The following is an 18,757-nucleotide window of genomic DNA, read 5'->3' on the forward strand; positions in this document are numbered from 1 at the left end:
GTCATGTCTTGTTAAAAATTAATTTTAAAGATGCATTTTCAACATTAGTAACACTGTCTCACTAGTTGCAAGCCATGCGTTTGACGTCAACTCGGATATCTCCGGTTGCTCTGTTTCCTCATGAGTTTCCAAATGAAAATTTTGTCCCAATTAAGCATTCAAAGCAGTTTTCCACAAGCTAGAGGCCAGAATCTCCGACCTTATAGCAACATAGCAGTGCAACATGGCGGCCCCCATGTGGGGAACTTCCCACTAGTCCTTGGGTCTACTGGTCCTAGTATTAAGGAGACTATGTTGAAGTTGTTTTTACATTTATGGTAGGCTGTATGTTGCACTAAAGTAGGTTAAGTAATGTTACAATAGTGTGACAAAAAACCCCCCCAAAAAAACATTTAGCCCTATTCAGGACTTTTGGGGTCCATTTGACCACGTGGCAATTGCTTTCTCCATATTGCGCTCACTAAAGTTCTGAATAGGGTTAATTACGGTGATTTACCATTATTTGTTGATTTTCAATTCAACAGATTTATACACAGCAGTACAGGTAAAGGTGATTAATGGTGTATGTCAACAGAATAATGTTTCATTTTTGTAACTTGAACAAAACTGGATCTGGTTTGTAAGTTCTGTGAAAGTATTACATTTATTTGTGAACTTTAAAATCAGTTTGGGGTTGTAATATTACATCATCAAATATTACAAAAGGGGTTAGGACTAGTGGACCCTCCCTCCATAAGTGAGCCCTGTCACATATGAAGTTCTCGTGCTAAGATCACAAAAACACACATTGTTCTGAAAGCTACATTCCATTTTTGCTAAGAAATCCTTCACACTGTAACTTGACGGATAAAACAAACTGGATAAAGTAGCACAGCACTTAAAATGTGAGATGGAAACATCTTGCATTGCTAATGATATTACATCACATAAACCTTTCAAAGGCTCATCTGGTCTGCTGAGAATATTTTTGTCTGGTCCCAATCCATCACATTCATGCACATTAATGGACCCTGCTGCATGCCAGAGACTCTGGAAATGTGCTGCGCGGTGGGTTCAGAGACCTACAATGTCCTGTTGACTGTATTTTCATAAAATAGGTGTTTTTGTCCCATGTTTGATGGATGGGGTTATGATTTAAATGTATGCTGGGTGTGAGCCGTACCATAGTTCCCCCACCATCCCGTTTTGTTCAGCAGGATACTGGCGTTTGTTTGCTTGCCCCGATGGTATAAGGCTTTAGTTTACGGCAGGCTGCAGTTTATGGATGTTCAACTGTGTGTGTGTGTGGAAGGTTGTGCTCTTGAAAAAGTGCTGCACCGTATTCATGCTGTCAGGGTGAAATATCACTGCACTCTCTCTTGACTGTGGTGTGCCGAGCCCCACTCTTGTTCATAAAAATGCAATTCCATGCAGCTCTGTGCCTGGGTTGAAGACACGGCGAGCTACAATAATGATGTACCAGAGAGGCAGATTTAAGGCTGCGTTCGGGGATCAGTGCTCAATTACCACATGCAGAAGGTTCAGGACCAACGTGCTCATGCGGCAAAACCCATTACACTTGATGGTGGAACCTAATCGTAAAATATTTAGCTAAATGACTAGAGAGAGGGTTTGTGTGATGGCGTTGAATTTTCGACATCATTAATTTAAATCTAACAGCTAAAATCCCAGATTTTATTTATTCTCATCACAGTATCTGTTGATACATGTGCGTTAACATTGCTCTTAAAATTTAATTCTTGCAGCAAAACTCTAAAGCCATGCTCCAGAATTCCAGATCAGACTAAATTTCTGGTATAAATTGGGTATTTGTCATCTTAAGAAAGACGGCTGAGTGAAGAGAGAGTGGGAGGGAATGCTGTCTGCTCACACACAACAGTCTTACCGCCTCTGAAAAGGTATGGCTTTGGCTCCCTGCTCAAAGAGAATATCATTAAAGCTGGTGAACACTGAGATTTATTCTGCCTGGTGTCACTTTGTCAGATTTGCCACGAGCTCCAGAGAATCTCTGAAATGAGCAGTTTGATTTTGATTGCCGCTTCCTGCTGTTTGATACAGCTCATCAGTTTGATCAGTTTGGCACTTAAACTGCTTCTAATCAAACACTCAGTCCCACACTTGTTTGCTTTCACTCTGAAAATGATTTTTTTCCACTTGATTAAATAGGCCCCATTAGCTGTGCTTGCAGCCTGCAGGGGGCCCTGTCTATGTTCTTTTCGTAAATGCTGTGGTCAGATTCCTGGGGTCCGTTCCATAAAACAGGATTACCAAATAAACCAGGCTTATTTTGCTGGCCTGTCTTATTTTCCACTGGATCTGGTTCCATAAAGCAAACTCAGCATAGTTCAAACTAAGTAACCACAGCAACATGTACTGGCAAACTAACCTGGTCCAGACCAGGCTTATTGTCAGGCTTATAGTTACCACTTAACCACACCTGTCAACTGTGGGAAATATCAGAGAGAGAGAGATTTATTTTGCTGTAAAATGATCATGAATGTGCAACCCCACCCTTGAGCCCTGTGCAGCACTGTGGATTTTTGTCTTTTTGTCTCTTTCTTATTAATTAGTTAATTAATCCTAATTAATTATCAAATCCTTAATTAATTTATTTATTGCACACATTGTAAAACAGTAAAAAAAAAAAAAAAAAAAAAAAAAGTAAAAGCAGAGGTAAGTGCCAGTCTTTGCAGCTTTGAGTTCATCTTTTGTATACTTGAAGCTGCCTTGAATCTGACTTAAGTTTGAATAAAAATCAGAACAGAATTTATTGCCAAGTAAATTTGCACATACAAGGAATTTAATCTGGGATTACTGATGCAATATGAAAAGAAACACACTTCTATAATAAGTAAACAAGTCAAATAGACAAAACTCTATTCACTGTTAAATAAATAAAATGTAATTCGTAGAGTACAGGTGCAGCTAAGAAGAGCACACGCAGTGTCACTGGCTGAGTCTCTACTGCTTTCTGTTCTTGTGGAAAAAGTTCTTTCACTTGAAGCATCTGAATGAGGGATGATCATGCCCAGAAGACCCTCTACTTACTGTCCTCCGGAGCACGTGTCAGGACTGCAAGGGACCGAATGGAGATAACAGTGACGTCTACCCGCCTGCTGCTGCTGCTTTTTACAACACAATATGTGATTTATTTTTAAGTCTGTGTCATCATAATTAACCAGCTTCATGAATATTTCCATTCTACAGAGTCAGCGGCCCCGCAGAGGGTCTTGACGCTTTCCACTGTTCGTCTGTCAGCGGTGCTCGCTCATTAACTTTGGTATCGGGAGATTTTAAGTTTGAATCAGGAGGTCGGGAGATAACTCTCCAAATTGGGAGACTCCCAATAATGAGTTTATTTATTGCTGCTCTTTTCATTATCAAATTTCTCATAGGTCTCCATTATAAGTGCCTTCTCTGAGGCAGTGGACATCGCTGCTTGCTCTTTACATTTTGCTGTTGTGAATCCAATTGATCATTGTTCGACCTCATGGGCTGCCTATGAATGGCGTGTACACGCAATTAGTCTGACTGGCTGAACCTGTCTTGACTTTGATTGCATTAACGTGCCTTTATGGAACCACTTTATCTTATTCAAGTCAGGTGTTTCACATTAAGCACTGCTTTTCTGAGCTTGCTTTATTGAACGTACCCCTGGTGTGGAAAAATTCCCAGATTTGGCCCAGGTGAAGAGTACTTACCAAGGTGTAAACATTTTTTCTTTAAAAGGAAAAAAGTGATCTTGTTAAATCTTTAAAAAATGCTGTATGAGTGTGCTAAAACTATTAAACATACAGGTTTCTAAAAGTGTTAAAATATTTATTGCACATTTTGGTGTTTTGGTTAATTATCTTTATTTTATTGTTTCATGTTCTGTATTGTATTAAGTGAGAATAATTAATGCTATGATTCCACAGACGATACAGTAGGTGGCGATATGCACCTTTAAAGCTGGGTGGCAATCTGCCAATAAACACGAAGAAGTATTTCTATTTATTTAGAAGTTTTAATCTTATTTTCAAACTATGGCTGATAATCTGACCAACGCTTTAAGACGAGTGACTTAAAGCAATACTTCATAAACGATTTAACTGTTCATGTGTTTTAAAAAGGATGTCCTCTATTCAAAGTTACTGCTACCACTAATGTTAGCATGACTGAAGGGGTCCTTAACATTTTATTACAAATATTTGTAATAATATGGCTGTTGTGCAGTTAACTGGCATTAATGGATCATGTAAAAGGCGTGTGCTGCAGTTTTATAGACATGGACACATACAGTGCTCGCCAAAAGTTTTGGAACACTTGGTATTTCACACATTTTAATTTGTTCCATTTCAAATACAAAAAAATTTAGATGATCTTCTTCTTTAGACTCAAACTGAAAGTAAATCTCTACAACTTGATATAAATTAATTAAAAGTATAGAAGCCAAGATGATGGTTGCATAAGTAATCAGCCCCTTTGGTATAATACCTGTAAATAATCAACTTTATTGCCAGTTTTCTTCAGACAAGTTGGGGGATGGATACATGAACATTTCCAAGTCAATGAATATGTTTTGAACTTTATTTACATCAGTTATGAAGAAATCCAAACAGTATGACACTCAATGGTTAATCTGTGTGGAGTAGACAGTTCTCAAAAACTGAGTGACTGTGCAAGAAGAAGAAGAGTGAGGAAAGCCACCAAGACACCCAGACAACCCAGAAAACATTGCAGGCTTCTGTAGCTGCGATTGGAGAAACTGTGCACAGTACATGTTTGCATTTTGTATCCCCAGTTATACAGCTTCATGATGAAGTGGTACAGAGGAGGATTTTCTTTCACCAAAACATTAAATCTTCACTTTTGCTAAGATAATCCATCCACCTGGCGGGTGTAAGAGATCAAGATGCTGATTAAACAGCGTTATCATTGGACTGATCTCACAGTGGGTATTTCATTGTGCTTAAACCCTGTTAGGACAAGAAATAAAAATTGCCCACATTAAAAGAGGAACCAGTGGCTGATGCTGTGATTTTTGCAGTGACCTCAGGTGACAATGGGATGTCTTTGGTACTAGGTCTCTTCAGAAGATCCTTGAGTACCATCGGAATGTCTTTATGTCAAATGAGCGGTTATTTCAAGAGGATCATTTGCATTGTGTGAATCTCTGTGTATGATCCCGCACAGGCCAAGTACACACCCAAGCTTCACCTGTATACAACAGATATATGCCTGGGTGGTTACCATCCAGGATCCAGGTGGTGGATGCAGCAGTGTGCAGCACCACGGCATGCTCCCAGATCTGAGCTGATATTTTTGGGTATGCTGTAGCGTGTTTCAAAGAGTAATGTTTGAGCTGTGCATGAGCCAGTTTTTATTTTCTCCTCAGCAGTTTCCTGCAATGCCTTTTTAAAGATGAAGCCTCTGGAAACCACCGTTTGTACCAGCCCTACTTTTCACTTTTTACACAACTCGCTTTCTCCCCCACTCCAGCATCAGGGAAACAAAGAAATGAAGCATCCACTTGACTAGGATCTGTTTCCCAGCAGCAGCAGCAACCCAGGCTGGAAGACGGATCGAGCAGGTTTGCATGGGGTGGAGAGAGGGAGATGCTCCTGCTGAGGAGTAGCAAATGAGGGAGGAGAGAAAAGAGGAGCACACACACTCTCTCAGTCCTGTCGTGTGGTCCATCAGGCGGATGCTGCTGTCCTCTCTTTCACACACAGACCAGGAGAATCCTGACCCGTCGACTCCGTCAGTCTTGCAGACGCCCAGCCTGCACATCCACCTGCTCCAGCAGCCTCTAATCCACACGTTCAGAGAACTTTCCGTCGTGCACGCGCAGTTTTACATGCTGACAAGCAGGCAGGCACACCTCCTCCCCTTATCTGTGCGGCAAGCAGCGAGGGGCTGCGTTTCAATCCTCGGCAGCAGCAGCAGGACGGATCCAGAAGAGAGCAGATCAGCCAGCAGCTCCCACAGCTGAAGGCAAGCCTCTCCGTCATCCCTCTCGTGCCCTCCTCCTCCTCTTTTTCCTCCTCTCCTCTCTCCCATGTTTGAGACATGATGCAGCATTACTGACCTTGCTTCTCTCCTCAGTGTGTGCCGGCGGGACAGCCATGGAGGACACTCTCACCTGCAGCCATGCCACTTTTTCCCAGGTGTTTGGACGCCAGGGGCAGCTTATGCAAGCCAGTGAGTGCCTAGAATTACACTTTGCAGCCGCACATCACCGTAGCCAGTCTCCATCCTGCAGCTTTTGCCTCTCTGCTCCCGTCCTCGGTCTTGTTTCCTTCTTCTTATTAATGTAGCTGATGGAGGCAATAAGCCCCCTTTTAAGATGCAGTGTGACTGCTGACATCTCTGAGCTGCACAGAGTTTTGTGAGTCTCAGGGGGCAGATTGTGCTGATGTGCATGCTTATGTAAAAGGGCGAGAAAAGGAAATCATTTGAAGTGTTTTGTTTTTGTGTGCAGGATAGATTGTGTGATATTGTCGGTTTCAGGGCGATGAGCTAATGAGCTGTGTGTTTTGTGCAGAGTGTTGTAGATAAACTGATCACATTCTGACAAGTTGCCATAAATCAAAGTTGTTTTGTGGATTATTTAATGAAGTGAATGTTGATTAACAAAGTATGATTTTAGCTATTTGAATGCTGAAGTTGGAGAATACAGTCAGGTGCATAAGTATATGGACAGCGACCTAATTTCACCACAGTGGAGGCAAAATGAAACAATCAACATGTGATTGTAGTGTAAACGTTCAGCTTTGAGTCATAGGGTTTAACAAAAACTATCACATTAACCAGGTAGGAATTACAGCCATTTTTATACTCAGTTTCTCAATTTTGCGAGGCCATAAGTAATTGGACAAATTGAATGTAAGGATGATTGTTAGTATACATTTGGTTTTGCAGCCTGTTTGCTTTAGACGAGTTTGTGGGGATGGACACATGAGTGTTTCCAAATAACTGAATATGTCTTGGACTTCATTTACATCAATGATTGTGAAACACAGACAGGGTGGTGCTGTGTGAGTGTTTGGAGAAACTACACAGTGCAAATTTTTGTCTGTTGCACCACCAGTTACGGCACAGAGAAAGATTTTCTTAAAAAGAATGTGACATTTCAGGTACAGTTTGACAAAATGCACTTGAGCTTAGATCTGATCTATCTTCTTGTGTGAAAGTCCTCTGTTTCACTCCACTATGAATGTGTGAGTGGGGATGCAACAGACAAAAGTTGCACTATGCAGTTTCTCCAGTAATGTTATCATACTGTACATCCAGAAAGTATTCATAGCACTTCACTTTTCCACATTTTGTTTTGTTACAGCCTTATTCCAAAATGGATTAAATAATTTTCTTCCTCAAAATTCTACATACAATACCCCATAATGATGATGTGAAAAAGTGGGGGTTTTATTATATTTCTGCAAATGTATTAAAAAAAATCTAAGATATCACATGTACATAAGTATTTACAGCTTTTGTTATGAAAGTCAAAATTGAGCTCAGGTGCATCCTGTTCCCACTGATCATCCTTGAGATGTTTTTACAGCTTAATTGGAGTCCATCTGGGGTAAATTTAAAGGCACACACCTGTCTACATATAAGGTCTCACAGTTGACACAGTGCATGTCAGAGCACAAATCAAGCATGAAGTCAAAGGAATTTGTCTGTAGACCTCCGAGACAGGATTGACTTGAGGTACAAATCTGGGGAAGGGTACAGAAACATTTCTACTGCTTTGAAGATCCCAATGAGCACAGTGGCCTTCATCACCAGCAAATGGAAGATGTTCAGATCCACCAAGACTCTTCCTAGAGCTGGCTGCCCATCTAAAGGGGGCCTCAGTCAGGGAGGTGACCAAGAACCCGATGGTCACTCTGTCACCGAGCTCCAACATTCCTCTGTGGAGACAGGAGAACCTTCCAGAAGGACAACCATCTCTGCAGCAATCCACCAATCAGGCCTGTATGGTAGAGTGGCCAGACGGAAGCCCCTTCTTAGTAAAAGGCACATGGCAGCCCACCTGGAGTTTACCAAAAGGCACCTGAAGGACTCTCAGACCATGAGAAACAAAATTCTCTGGTTTGATGAGACAAAGATTGAACTCTTTAGTGTGAATGCCAGGTCTCATGTTTGGAGGAAACCAGGCACCATCCCTACAGTGAAGCATGGTGGTGGCAGCATCATGCTGTGGGGATGTTTTTCAGCGACAGGAACTGGGAGACTAGTCAGGATTGAAGGAAAGATGAATGCAGTAATGTACAGAGACATCCTGGATGAAAACCTGCTCCAGAGCGCACTTGAACTCAGACTGGGGCGACGGTGCATCATTGTACTTATCTTCGAGATAAGTACAATGACCCTAAGCATACAGGCAAGATATCAAAGGAGCGGCTTCAGGACAACTCTGCGAATGTTCTTGAGTGGCCCAGCCAGAGCCCAGACCTGAATCTGATTGAACATCTCTGGAGAGATCTGAAAATGGCTGTGCACCAATGCTCCCCATCCAACCTGATGGAGCTTGAGAGGTACTGCAAAGAGGAATGGACAAAACTGCCCAAAAATAGGTGCACCAAGCACACAGCCAAGATATCAAAGGAGTGGCAGGAATAGAGGTAGTGGCCAAGCGGTTATGCACTTGGTTTCAGTGCGGAAGATTCCTGCTTCAAACCTCACTGCTGCCACATTTGTCCTTGTAATGTGGAGTTGCATCAGAAGGGTACCCGACATAAAACCTGTGCCAGTTCAACATGCAGACCCACCTCGGATTTGCTGTGGCGACCTCGTGTGTAAACAAGGGAATAACCCAAGGGACTTACTTTTTACTATAGGTGTCTTGGTTGCTTGCCTTGATAATCTCCTTGTATTATCACGTACAGTATCATACTGTTTGTTAATGATTGATGTCAATATCTCAGACATACTTAGTGACATGTATCCATCCATGAGTTCAGCTAAGTGGTTAATGTGATATTTTTATATTAAACCCCTTTATTTTAAGCTGAAAATCTACATTTCAGTCATTACGGTGGTACATGACAGTTACAAAAATGGTGCAGGTAGTCAGTGTTACTGTGGTTCAGTTTGACACTATCAAACGCACCGTCAGAGCTCACACTGACGTCTGAATAATTGAAAACAGTATCATCAGTTCTTGGGGCGCACAAACGAGAAACACAGCCTCCTTGATGCCCTGCAAATGGAACATACATCAATGATCTCATTATGTAACGCACATGGTCAGAATACATATTTCCCCTGGGGAGGAAAAGAAAAAACTGAGACTGACTTGCCTACAGAACGAGTGTGTCAGCTGAATCCTCGCTCATCTGTTCTGATGTCTCTCCTCACGGAATTGTGCTGCCCAAACTCACTCACTGTTTGATGCCTCCCCTTATCCATAAATGGAAAGTGATTCTTCACAAGGTGTTATGATGGATAATGAAAAGAGCCCAAGGCAGACATCAAAATAAAAGCACCTTTAAAGTTGCACCACATATGTTGACTTTTTTCAATTTCCCTTCATTATCACCTGGAAAAGGATGTCGGAGTGGAATTTCAAAGCGAGCCAGCTCATTGTGGCTGTGTTTGCATTGTTATTATGTTTCCATTATTATTACCTTGTGAGACACAACTGTGATTCTCTTGACACAGATATTTCTGTATTGCAGGATTCCATCTGTAGAAATTGGTAGCTCCTGTTTAACTGTGTGGTAGATGTGTCTTCTTTGCAGTGTAGTTTAAAACCTGTGAAAGGATAAGTTTACTTATTTACAATCTTAGTCATATTAAAACATTTTTAGCAATCTAGTCTCTGGTTGCTCTGTCTGGCAATAAGCAGTATGTACGTATGATCCTCCACTTCATAAAAATGGGGAGGTTCCACTGGTCCTAGGGTCCACTGGTCCTAACCTCTTCATATTATTTGATGGTGTATATTACAACCCCAAACTGATGTTAAAGTTCACCCTAACCCTAACCGGGACTAGTGGACCCTAGGACTAGGACTAGTAGACCCTAGGACTAGGACTCGTGGATGCTAGGACTAGTGGGAAGTTCCTCACAAGAATGAGGGTTCTCAACCAATAAACCAACCATGGATTCTTCTTCTTTTTAAATTAGTCTTCTGACCATGCTGCAAAAATGCAAAAGACAGACTACGTATGTCCATTTTGGGTTTCTGTAGCCATATGGTGGTGCAACATGGTGACCTCAATTGGGCGGGATGGGGGGGGGCTCCATGTAGATATGAAGGGGTCATTGTAAACTGGTGAAAACACATTGATTCAATGATACAGGTAATTAATTATCTACTCATGAGCAAATGGTTATGGTTATGCTATATTCTGTTTCTGCTAATAAACATATTCTACACAGTGCAGCTTTAAGAGGAGAAATACATCAGACTCTGAAATATTTGACTTTGAATATTTGAGTTTTTGCTGCATAGTTGAGTGGAGCAGCTTTTTGAGTTGTGTGTTTGGATGGCAAATGACAAACCTGTTGCTCTGATTCTCTAAATTGCAGGCAGTTGGAGGTGATGGGGTCAATGTCGGAGAGCAGTAATCAACTGTTCAAACTGGGCAATATTCATCTTTGCATCACAGTTTTCAAATCGCACTCTGGTTTCCACTTTCAAAACATTTTCAGAACTCTTGCACAAAATCATGAAATCAGAATTTGATTATAATTCTTATTTTTTGCATGCATGCATTGTGTGCATGCAGGCATCTCAATTTGCATATAAGTCAGTCCGTTTCTGGAGGGAAGCTGATGCGTCTGCTTATGACTCGCATCACATGTTGTTGACAGTTACGGTTTTCAAAGTGTTGGATTTCTAGATTTCTGTCTTTGGAGTATTAAAGCTAAGTATAATATACTGAAAATATGACCGTATAATTGTACATGCATGAAGATTATATGTAATGTAACATTAATTTTATGACAAAGGTTATTAAGCTTAAAAGTGGAGAAAGTCCTGCACAGCATCACGGAATCTTCTGTTTGTCTGAAGTGACTCATTCTTAAAAAAAAAAAAAAAAAAGCGTTCTTGACTAATGTATTGAGAAGACTATGTGTCTTTATCATGAAACTCTGGTGAAATTTGCATTCTGTACCTCGTGCACATCCCGTTTGATTGAGCCACAGTAAAATGGTTTGCTGTCAGGATACACGAGGCAGATCTCACAGATATGTAAATCACGGCTCCAGCTAAGCTGCTGTTGTTTTGATGTGTTCAACTAAATTTGGGGTTTGGGCTCAGCGACTTTGATTTTTTTTTTTTTCTTTTAGAAAAATGAGAGAAAAAAACACTTTAAATCCTGTTACTAGACAAAACTAATCTTCAAACCATAGACGTGTTCAGTTACTTTTTGAGATAATAAAGCAAACGCTCACAGCACTTGTATGCATTTTATCGATGATTTATAATTTTTTGCCCTGAGCAGATTTTATTATCCAGCTCATCTCGTCTCTCTTTGTGCTGCGTTCTGGATTGCCTCCTTGCTCTTTGTTTTTAATTTCACAAATATTTTCCCCCCTACTTTTATCCTTCAAACCACTTGAGGCACCAAACGTTCATTAGAGTATGCAGAAATATAAAGCAGTGTCATTTTTATTCTGATTAATTTCTTTGCTCTTGCACAAACGCAGGTTCTGTTCCTCTCTGCTCCAAAAGCCGTGATGCTGCAGCAGCTTCTGTCACCTTCCTGCTCCTCTGGACCAGTGCCACTTGGGGACAGAGTAAGGTTGTTTGCGGTGCCGTGCAGGAGGTCGATAATTGTGCATAAGTCCCTTCGGGGTAGAGCCGTCTTCTGTCTCGATTCGGAGTTCAAGGTGCTGGTTTATGGCCAGCGTTTTCATCGCCGTTAGATCCCCGAGCTGGCGGCCATCAAAGTTAATATAATTCTTCGAGATAAGGATTCTTTTAAGTACTACTTTGATGGACTCATTTTCAGTCCAGGTTCATACTGTAACTAATCTCATAATGGCTCATAGAATTTTTACCAGGTAGGATAAACGTTCGTAGCACACGTCTTGATGGCGGCACAGTCAGTTATATTAAACAGGTGAGCTAGAAGGGCACTTATTGGAGTGAATACGTCTGCCAGTGCCCTGTGTGCCCACAGTCAAACGATGCTTTAAACATTCTAAATTTTTTCACACATTTTAATTTGTTTATTCCATTTCAAATACATTTTTTTCTAAAATTATCTTCCTTAACTCAAACTGAAAGCAAATTTCTACAACTTGATATAAATTAATAAAGTATAAAATCCAGGTTACTAATGAAGTGGTGTAGAGGAGGACTTTCTTAAAAAGAAGACCTGAACGTCCAGCTACAATTTGACAGAAAGTACATTTGAGATGAAGACCTAGATTTGATGCTTTGGCGAAAGAAACTTTTGTATTTCTTCATAATTAATGTAAATAAAGTCCAAGACATATTCAGTGGCTTGGAAATGTTCATGTTTCCATCCCCTGACTTGTCTAAAGAAAACTGGCAATAAAACTGATTATTATTTACAGGTTTTATCAAGTTTTAGAGATTTGCTTTCAGTTTGAGTTTGAGGAAGATAATTTTAGAAATTTTAATTCTTTATTTTTTTTTGTATTTCTAGTATTTAAAATGGCATAAACATATTAAAATGTGTGAAATTCCAAGTGTTCCAATACTTTTGGAGGGCACAGTATCCTAACCTTATGATGAGTATTATTACTGTTTTGTTTAAGAATGTTTCATTTTCACTGTTGCTGTACTTTGTGTCACATCATAGTCATATCATATATCATACTGATGTGAAAATTCAGTAAGGTATATCTTCTATTATACATTCCAAATCTAAAGTGGAACTCTACTAGTGTTTACTAAGGTGAGAGAGTACTTGTAGAGCCACTTAGGTGCCTGGTCTTGAGAACCAGGGATGGTAGGTTGAAAAGCTTTTTTTATCCCATGGGAACTCTCCCTACCCACCTAAGCAGCTCAAGAATATGGACAGCATGTATACAGATGACAGTTACATGACAATTTATGTGACAATATTGAGATACGATAATTTGGCCATATTGTACCATATTGTACAGCCCTACTGTCAACTCGCTGAAAACTTTGAAGATTAATTTACATCTGAAATAATAAAAAAATGCTTAAAGTGGCAGGGGGTTGAGAGGGCTGTAAATGGGGGGTCAGCTGAAAAGCAAAAAAAGAAAAATGCTTAAAATGTGGGGAGTATAGGGGGCAGAGCCCCCCAGAAGCAGAAAGGTTTTAGTCATGCTCATGCTCCCAAGAACAATTTGACTGAAAACGTCTGAAGGACCTAAAGGACATGGTTACATAGCAAGGAGTTTTTCCAGGCATGTGAGAGGCAAAGAAAGAAAAAGGCTTACAAAGGTGGGGGGAAGCTGAAAGGTTTTTGCCATGCTAATGCTTCCTTGAAGCATTTACTCAAAATAAAGTCTGAAGGACCTAAATGACATGGTGAAATGCTGATGAGCTTTGCTCATTCATGTCCGCGACATATACATATTATAAAAGCTAGCAAGAAATAAACACTTCTAAAACTAAAAATGCTGTTTTTGTAATCTGATAACACCTCTGGAGTCATTTACAAGACACGTTGCAGACATTAGCGTGCATGCTAACTTCAGCTAACTCAGATCTTCCTATGGAGTTAAATTTGTCTCATTAATACCTGCAAATTAACAGAGGGTGATCTACAAATATTCCTTGATTTGCACAACTTCCGCTCTTAAAACATAAATATTATCAGTTATCAAGCTGTTCACCAATGAATATGGCTTTATACACCCTGAAGAAAACCATACACTCTGAGGCCGAAAAGGGTGTATGGTTTTCTTCAGGGTGTATATTCAATGGTAAAACAACTTGATAACGATTTTCATAAATGATAAATGCACGCAGAACACAATGCATATGCTCTCCCTTCGCTCACTGCCTCCGGGGGTACGGGTGTCGGACCTGCAAAGAATCCAAGTCATGGCCACGGAGCTCTGCGGCTGCAATTACCGAGACCATGCAGCGGGCGCTGCGCATCAAAACAGCGAGCGTAGTCTCTGGACCTGTTGCTGCATGCAGCTCAGCACAGCAGACAGGGTGGCGGTGTGAGTGGCTCGCTGCGGGTGAGAGCAATCGCCCGCCTGATAAGGATGCAGAACACAATGCGCTGTAAAAAAAAAAAAAAAAAAAAAGGAGCAGCATGCAAAATTGCACTAAAAAAATCTGTGAAACTGCGAGGCTGCGAAAGGGAGTTCCGTTCTAAAAAATAACCCGCGATAGGCGAAATCCGCGAAGTAGTCAGCATTATTTTTTACAATTATTATAGATGTTTTAAGCCTGTAAAACCCCTCACAACACACTTTATACACTTTTCTCAAACAGGCATTAACATTTTCTCACTTTTCTCTCCTGTGTAAACCATAGTAGAAAAAAACATAGAACGTTTTCCTATAAATAATTATGATGGCTTTTAGAACTAACAAATTTAATTTTAATGATCAACCTATGAGGTTGGACACGTAAGAAATTATTAATAGTGACTCACCAGTATTTCACAGTTCCTCTGGTTGTGCCTCTTCATCGTGGCATCGCTCCGCTGTCCGTATTGGCTGATTACTCAGGTGGTATGAAAAATATTACCCGTCCGCGAAAAGGGTGTATTGCTATTTATTCTTTAGTGTTTTATCCAATCATATTGGCGTATCATTTATAGGTATATGATAATGTTTTTGATTGACTGATTAATAGAGGGGCTTTATTGAACATGTACAAATTGCACATAAGACAACAGGATGTTCATAAATACTTAAACAACTGCAAATTATAAAGAACAGTGCTTCTGAGAGGAAGGACAAATATATATTGCAAAAAAGCTTTTTTTTTTTTTTTTTTTTTGCACCTTTATTAAAAAAGATTAATTAAAACATTTATTAAAGATTTATTAAAAATGTTCCATCTGCCCCGTGATTGTTCTTTTGCAGTATTTCTTCAGGGTCATTTTGAAAATGAGTTCTAGACTTTTTATCTATTTATTGGGATTAAAAGGGTCATGTATTACAAATATATATACATATATACATATATAGATAGCAATGTTTTCAGAAAAAATTACCCAACTACAGTAAGATGCTCTTATATAGGCCCTGATTCCCACTGGTCTGTTTGTCTCACTTTGATCCTGTAGTCGGGATTGATTGAAGCAAGATCAAGGAGCAGAATCTGCCTTTGATCCTGATCACTGAACTAATCAGCAGTCCTGCTTACAGAATCACATAATTCAAGATCAACATCAAAGGCAGAATCAGGATCAAAGATAAGCGATCAGTGAGCTGGATCCCTGGCAAAATATAATCAACTGGGACCAATAACAGACCTGAAATAGAAATAAACAAAATCTGTAGTTTTTGTCAAAAGCATTTCCTTTCAAATATTAATGACACAGAAATGGAACTCCATAGACCAGGGGTGGCCAAGTTTGGTCCTCGAGAGCCACATTCCTGACACTCTTAGTTGTCTCCCTGCTCCAACACACCTGAATCCAATGAAAGACTCGATGAAAGACTTTTAATGAGCCTTTCATTGGATTCAGGTGTGTTGGAGCAGGGAGACAACTAAGAGTGTCAGGAATGTGGCTCTCGAGGACCGAACTTGGCCACCCCTGCCATAGACTCTGAGCTGAGCTCTACAGCCGGCTGCGCTGCACGTCAGGATGTAATTCATAAAACATGGAGGATGTCTCATTTTTGGGGAAAAACAGTTTTGGTTGGTTGTAGGTTATTGTTTGTATTATAATGTTTAGATAGAGGTGTCATTTAACTTAAACCGGCGATTCACTCTAAATTGACTAATTCTGACCAAAATCTGCGCGGCTCTTTGGAGTTGTGCACTTAGTCCCACAAAACAGAGGATATTATTATTATTATTATTATTATTTCCTTTACCTGATGGACAACTTCAGTTTACGCACCGGCCGGTGCTCACACCAGAGAACCATCATGTAAAACTCCGGTCTGGAACGGAGGACGATTCTTGTTTCTTGCCCACAACAAGACAAGAGTCCCCGTTCGTGACTTTAATCCACACAAAGGTGACTCATGATTGGCTATTTAAATGGCTTTGAGAGAGGTTAATGAAGAAATTGTGGACTTTTGCTGCTTCTGAAAGCCAATCAAGCAGAGAACCAGTGAACAGCGGATCGTTGCTTCAAGCTTCAAGCAGACCCACTGCGGTTTGCAATCAGTGTAGAGAAATGACCATTTCCCTGATAAACACCCTCAAAAACAACAGCCGCTCCGTTGTCCTGAACTGAAGCACCGATAAGGGAATCGTTAAGCAAAAAGGCTTTTGATGTCATCATGTTTGTTGTGGTAGAAATGTGCTTTCTGGCTTCCGTCTGTGGTGCATTCAGTGTGCCTTGGAAAAAATTAACCCATCAATTGAATCAATGCACACTGAATGAAACAATGCACTCGCATGGCGCACTTTTATATCTAGATACTGATTCATATCGATTAATCTCCACATGCCTAGATTAGAGGTGTTTTCATCAGCCAAACTCTGAGAGAAAATGATTAATCCGCTACAAAATAATTGTTTTATATACTCAGCGGCACAAAGCGCAGTGGGTGGCATAGTCACGATGAATTGCGTGGCAGTGGCAGCATGTAAGTGTCAAGGCACCTTAGTGTCTACTTTGTATACTGTTGAAGTTCTGCCTTACCGCCAGGGTTTATGGGGGATTGAGTGTTTTGATTGGTGAGTCACAGTGTGTGTCTGGGGATATACACCCCCCCCCCCCCCCCCCCCGCCTCTTGTCCGGAAAAAAATGGCGACAAGGACCTCAGTTTATAAATCTGTTAGGTTTTCTGGGGCCTGACTACAATGTGTATCCCACAAACAAAACTGTCCTCTCGGTTTTGTAAATGTTAATCCCACAACTGTAGTTTTTTGGTTAACAATCCAACTGATTATTTTAAAGTAGGTAATAATTGTAGCTGTTGTTTTATCTCATCTTCTTCTCTGCCTCACATATGTGCTTATTGATATTATTTATGTCCATCTCTGGGTATCCTCAGCTCTGAAATTGAATCCGTCAGCGTTGATATGAGCCTAATTTAGATCTGTCTGTGTTTAAATCCCCATATCAGATTTAATGAAGCCCACTGGAGCTGCTCGCGGACTGGTAGGCTGTGTGTGTGTGCGAGTCGATAGCGACAGCCCAGGGCTAGTTAGACTTTCCACACAGTTCTGCACCGCTAAGTGTTTGTTGCTGTAGTTGGTCTGGGTGTGCGGTGCGTTTGATGTACTGTGCAGGTCTGTAAACTGCTGAACTTAAGTAGTGCTCTGTGCTGCGCTGTAGTATTTCAGGGTGCACCTTCATGTTTATCTTAATTAGCGTGAGGCTAATCGATAAACCAACAAGCATTAACTGACTGCATCAATTCCCTCCTTTTGTTCCCAGAATCCACAGGAGATTGGCGCCCCGTCCGCTGACAGACGTGCACTCACCCCAGAGAAGCAATTACTGACGCATTTGAATGGGATGCGTTCAGTCACTGAGTGGGATGTTCTTGTTATCCCTTAGATTTGAACATTCATATTTACCCTTAATTACATTTTATAAAGAAATCTTTGCTTTCAGTTTGAAATTCGGCACCAAAAGCACCAAAAGTCTGACAGATGACCACAAAAGTGTGTGTCCATTTGTGGCTTGGTTCAGTCGAGCCACAGACGTACAGTATGCCATTTTATATTTTGAAGGCTGATTTTGATAAGGTTTTTTTTTTAAGTATATTTAAAGAGTTTCCAAAATTTTCAAAGCCAAGAATTTTGCACGCACGCACGCACACTTTCTTTTGTAAAAGGCAGTAGATATTCTTCCATGACCGGAAGAGGACTTACTTTGGCTATTTGTCCGAAACATGCTGTGATTGGTCCAGTCCTGTGTCGAGATGAGCTGCCCGTCATCTAACAAAAATATTCTGCTTTAAAGACAGCGTGTACATGCAAGTCTTTACTTATTTAAATTGAAAAAACATTTACTACTGTATTTTTATGTAAATATATAACTTACGTTGGTTTTCTTCGGTGGTGGAGCTCATCTCGATGGGCGACCGTGTCCCCTCGAGATGAGCTCCACCACGCAACTCCACATGCACACCTCACCCATCGAGTTGAGCTCACCCACGCAGGTTTTGTCTTCACATAAAAATACAGTAATGCATCTTTTCTGTTTAAAAAAAAAAAGTAAAAACTTGCATGTACGCATGCTGTCTTTAAAACAGAATGGGAGATCCTCGCGACGGGGAGATGTGCATGCGCAGTTGCGCGGTAAAGAGAGGTAGATAAACTCAGCGGGGGGAGGTGTTAAGGGTTCGGGGGAGTTGCACGGTGGAGATCCTCTCGACAGGTAGATCATCTCGTCAGGACACTGGAACACGTTGTGGTTGGTCGAGCTCGATGACATTATCGTGACCCACTTTAGCGGGTCACTGGGTTTTTAATATTTTCGTGACGTGATTTTTTTTAAATTTTATTTTACTAATTGTAACCCTACCCCTTCCTCTACACCTAACCATAACCCCCACTCCCCCTGCATCACTCTCTCGTGCTCCGGACAAATAGCCAAAGTAAGTCGTCTTCCGGTCAAGGAAGAATATCCACTTCGTTCATAAGGCCGTAATGTTTCACTTTTTTGAGTAAAACTATTTATTTTGCTCCTGCAGTACTATAAAAGACAATTTG

At 40.7% G+C, this 18,757-nt stretch overlaps 1 protein-coding gene across 6 annotated transcripts in view; it reads left to right on the forward strand.

The window, feature by feature from the left end:
• Positions 1–5,816: 5,816 nt before the first annotated feature.
• The window catches only part of kaznb (kazrin, periplakin interacting protein b), a 465,815-nt gene continuing 452,874 nt past the window's right edge, over positions 5,817–18,757 (forward strand). For 2 of the 6 annotated variants that reach the window (XR_004559533.1, XM_034166259.1), the window contains exons 1-2: positions 5,866–5,976; positions 6,088–6,183. Coding sequence is in view for 4 of the 6 variants with exons in the window: in XM_034166259.1 (XP_034022150.1) it covers positions 6,108–6,183 (76 nt within the window). In the remaining 2 variants the exon portion in view is untranslated. Of the gene's footprint in view, positions 5,977–6,087; positions 6,184–18,757 lie in introns of all 6 variants that reach the window. The other 4 variants (XM_034166256.1, XM_034166257.1, XR_004559532.1 and 1 more) reach the window with 4 other exon arrangements.

Source organism: Thalassophryne amazonica, chromosome 3, assembly GCF_902500255.1.
Source record: "Thalassophryne amazonica chromosome 3, fThaAma1.1, whole genome shotgun sequence".
Lineage (NCBI taxonomy): Eukaryota > Metazoa > Chordata > Actinopteri > Batrachoidiformes > Batrachoididae > Thalassophryne > Thalassophryne amazonica.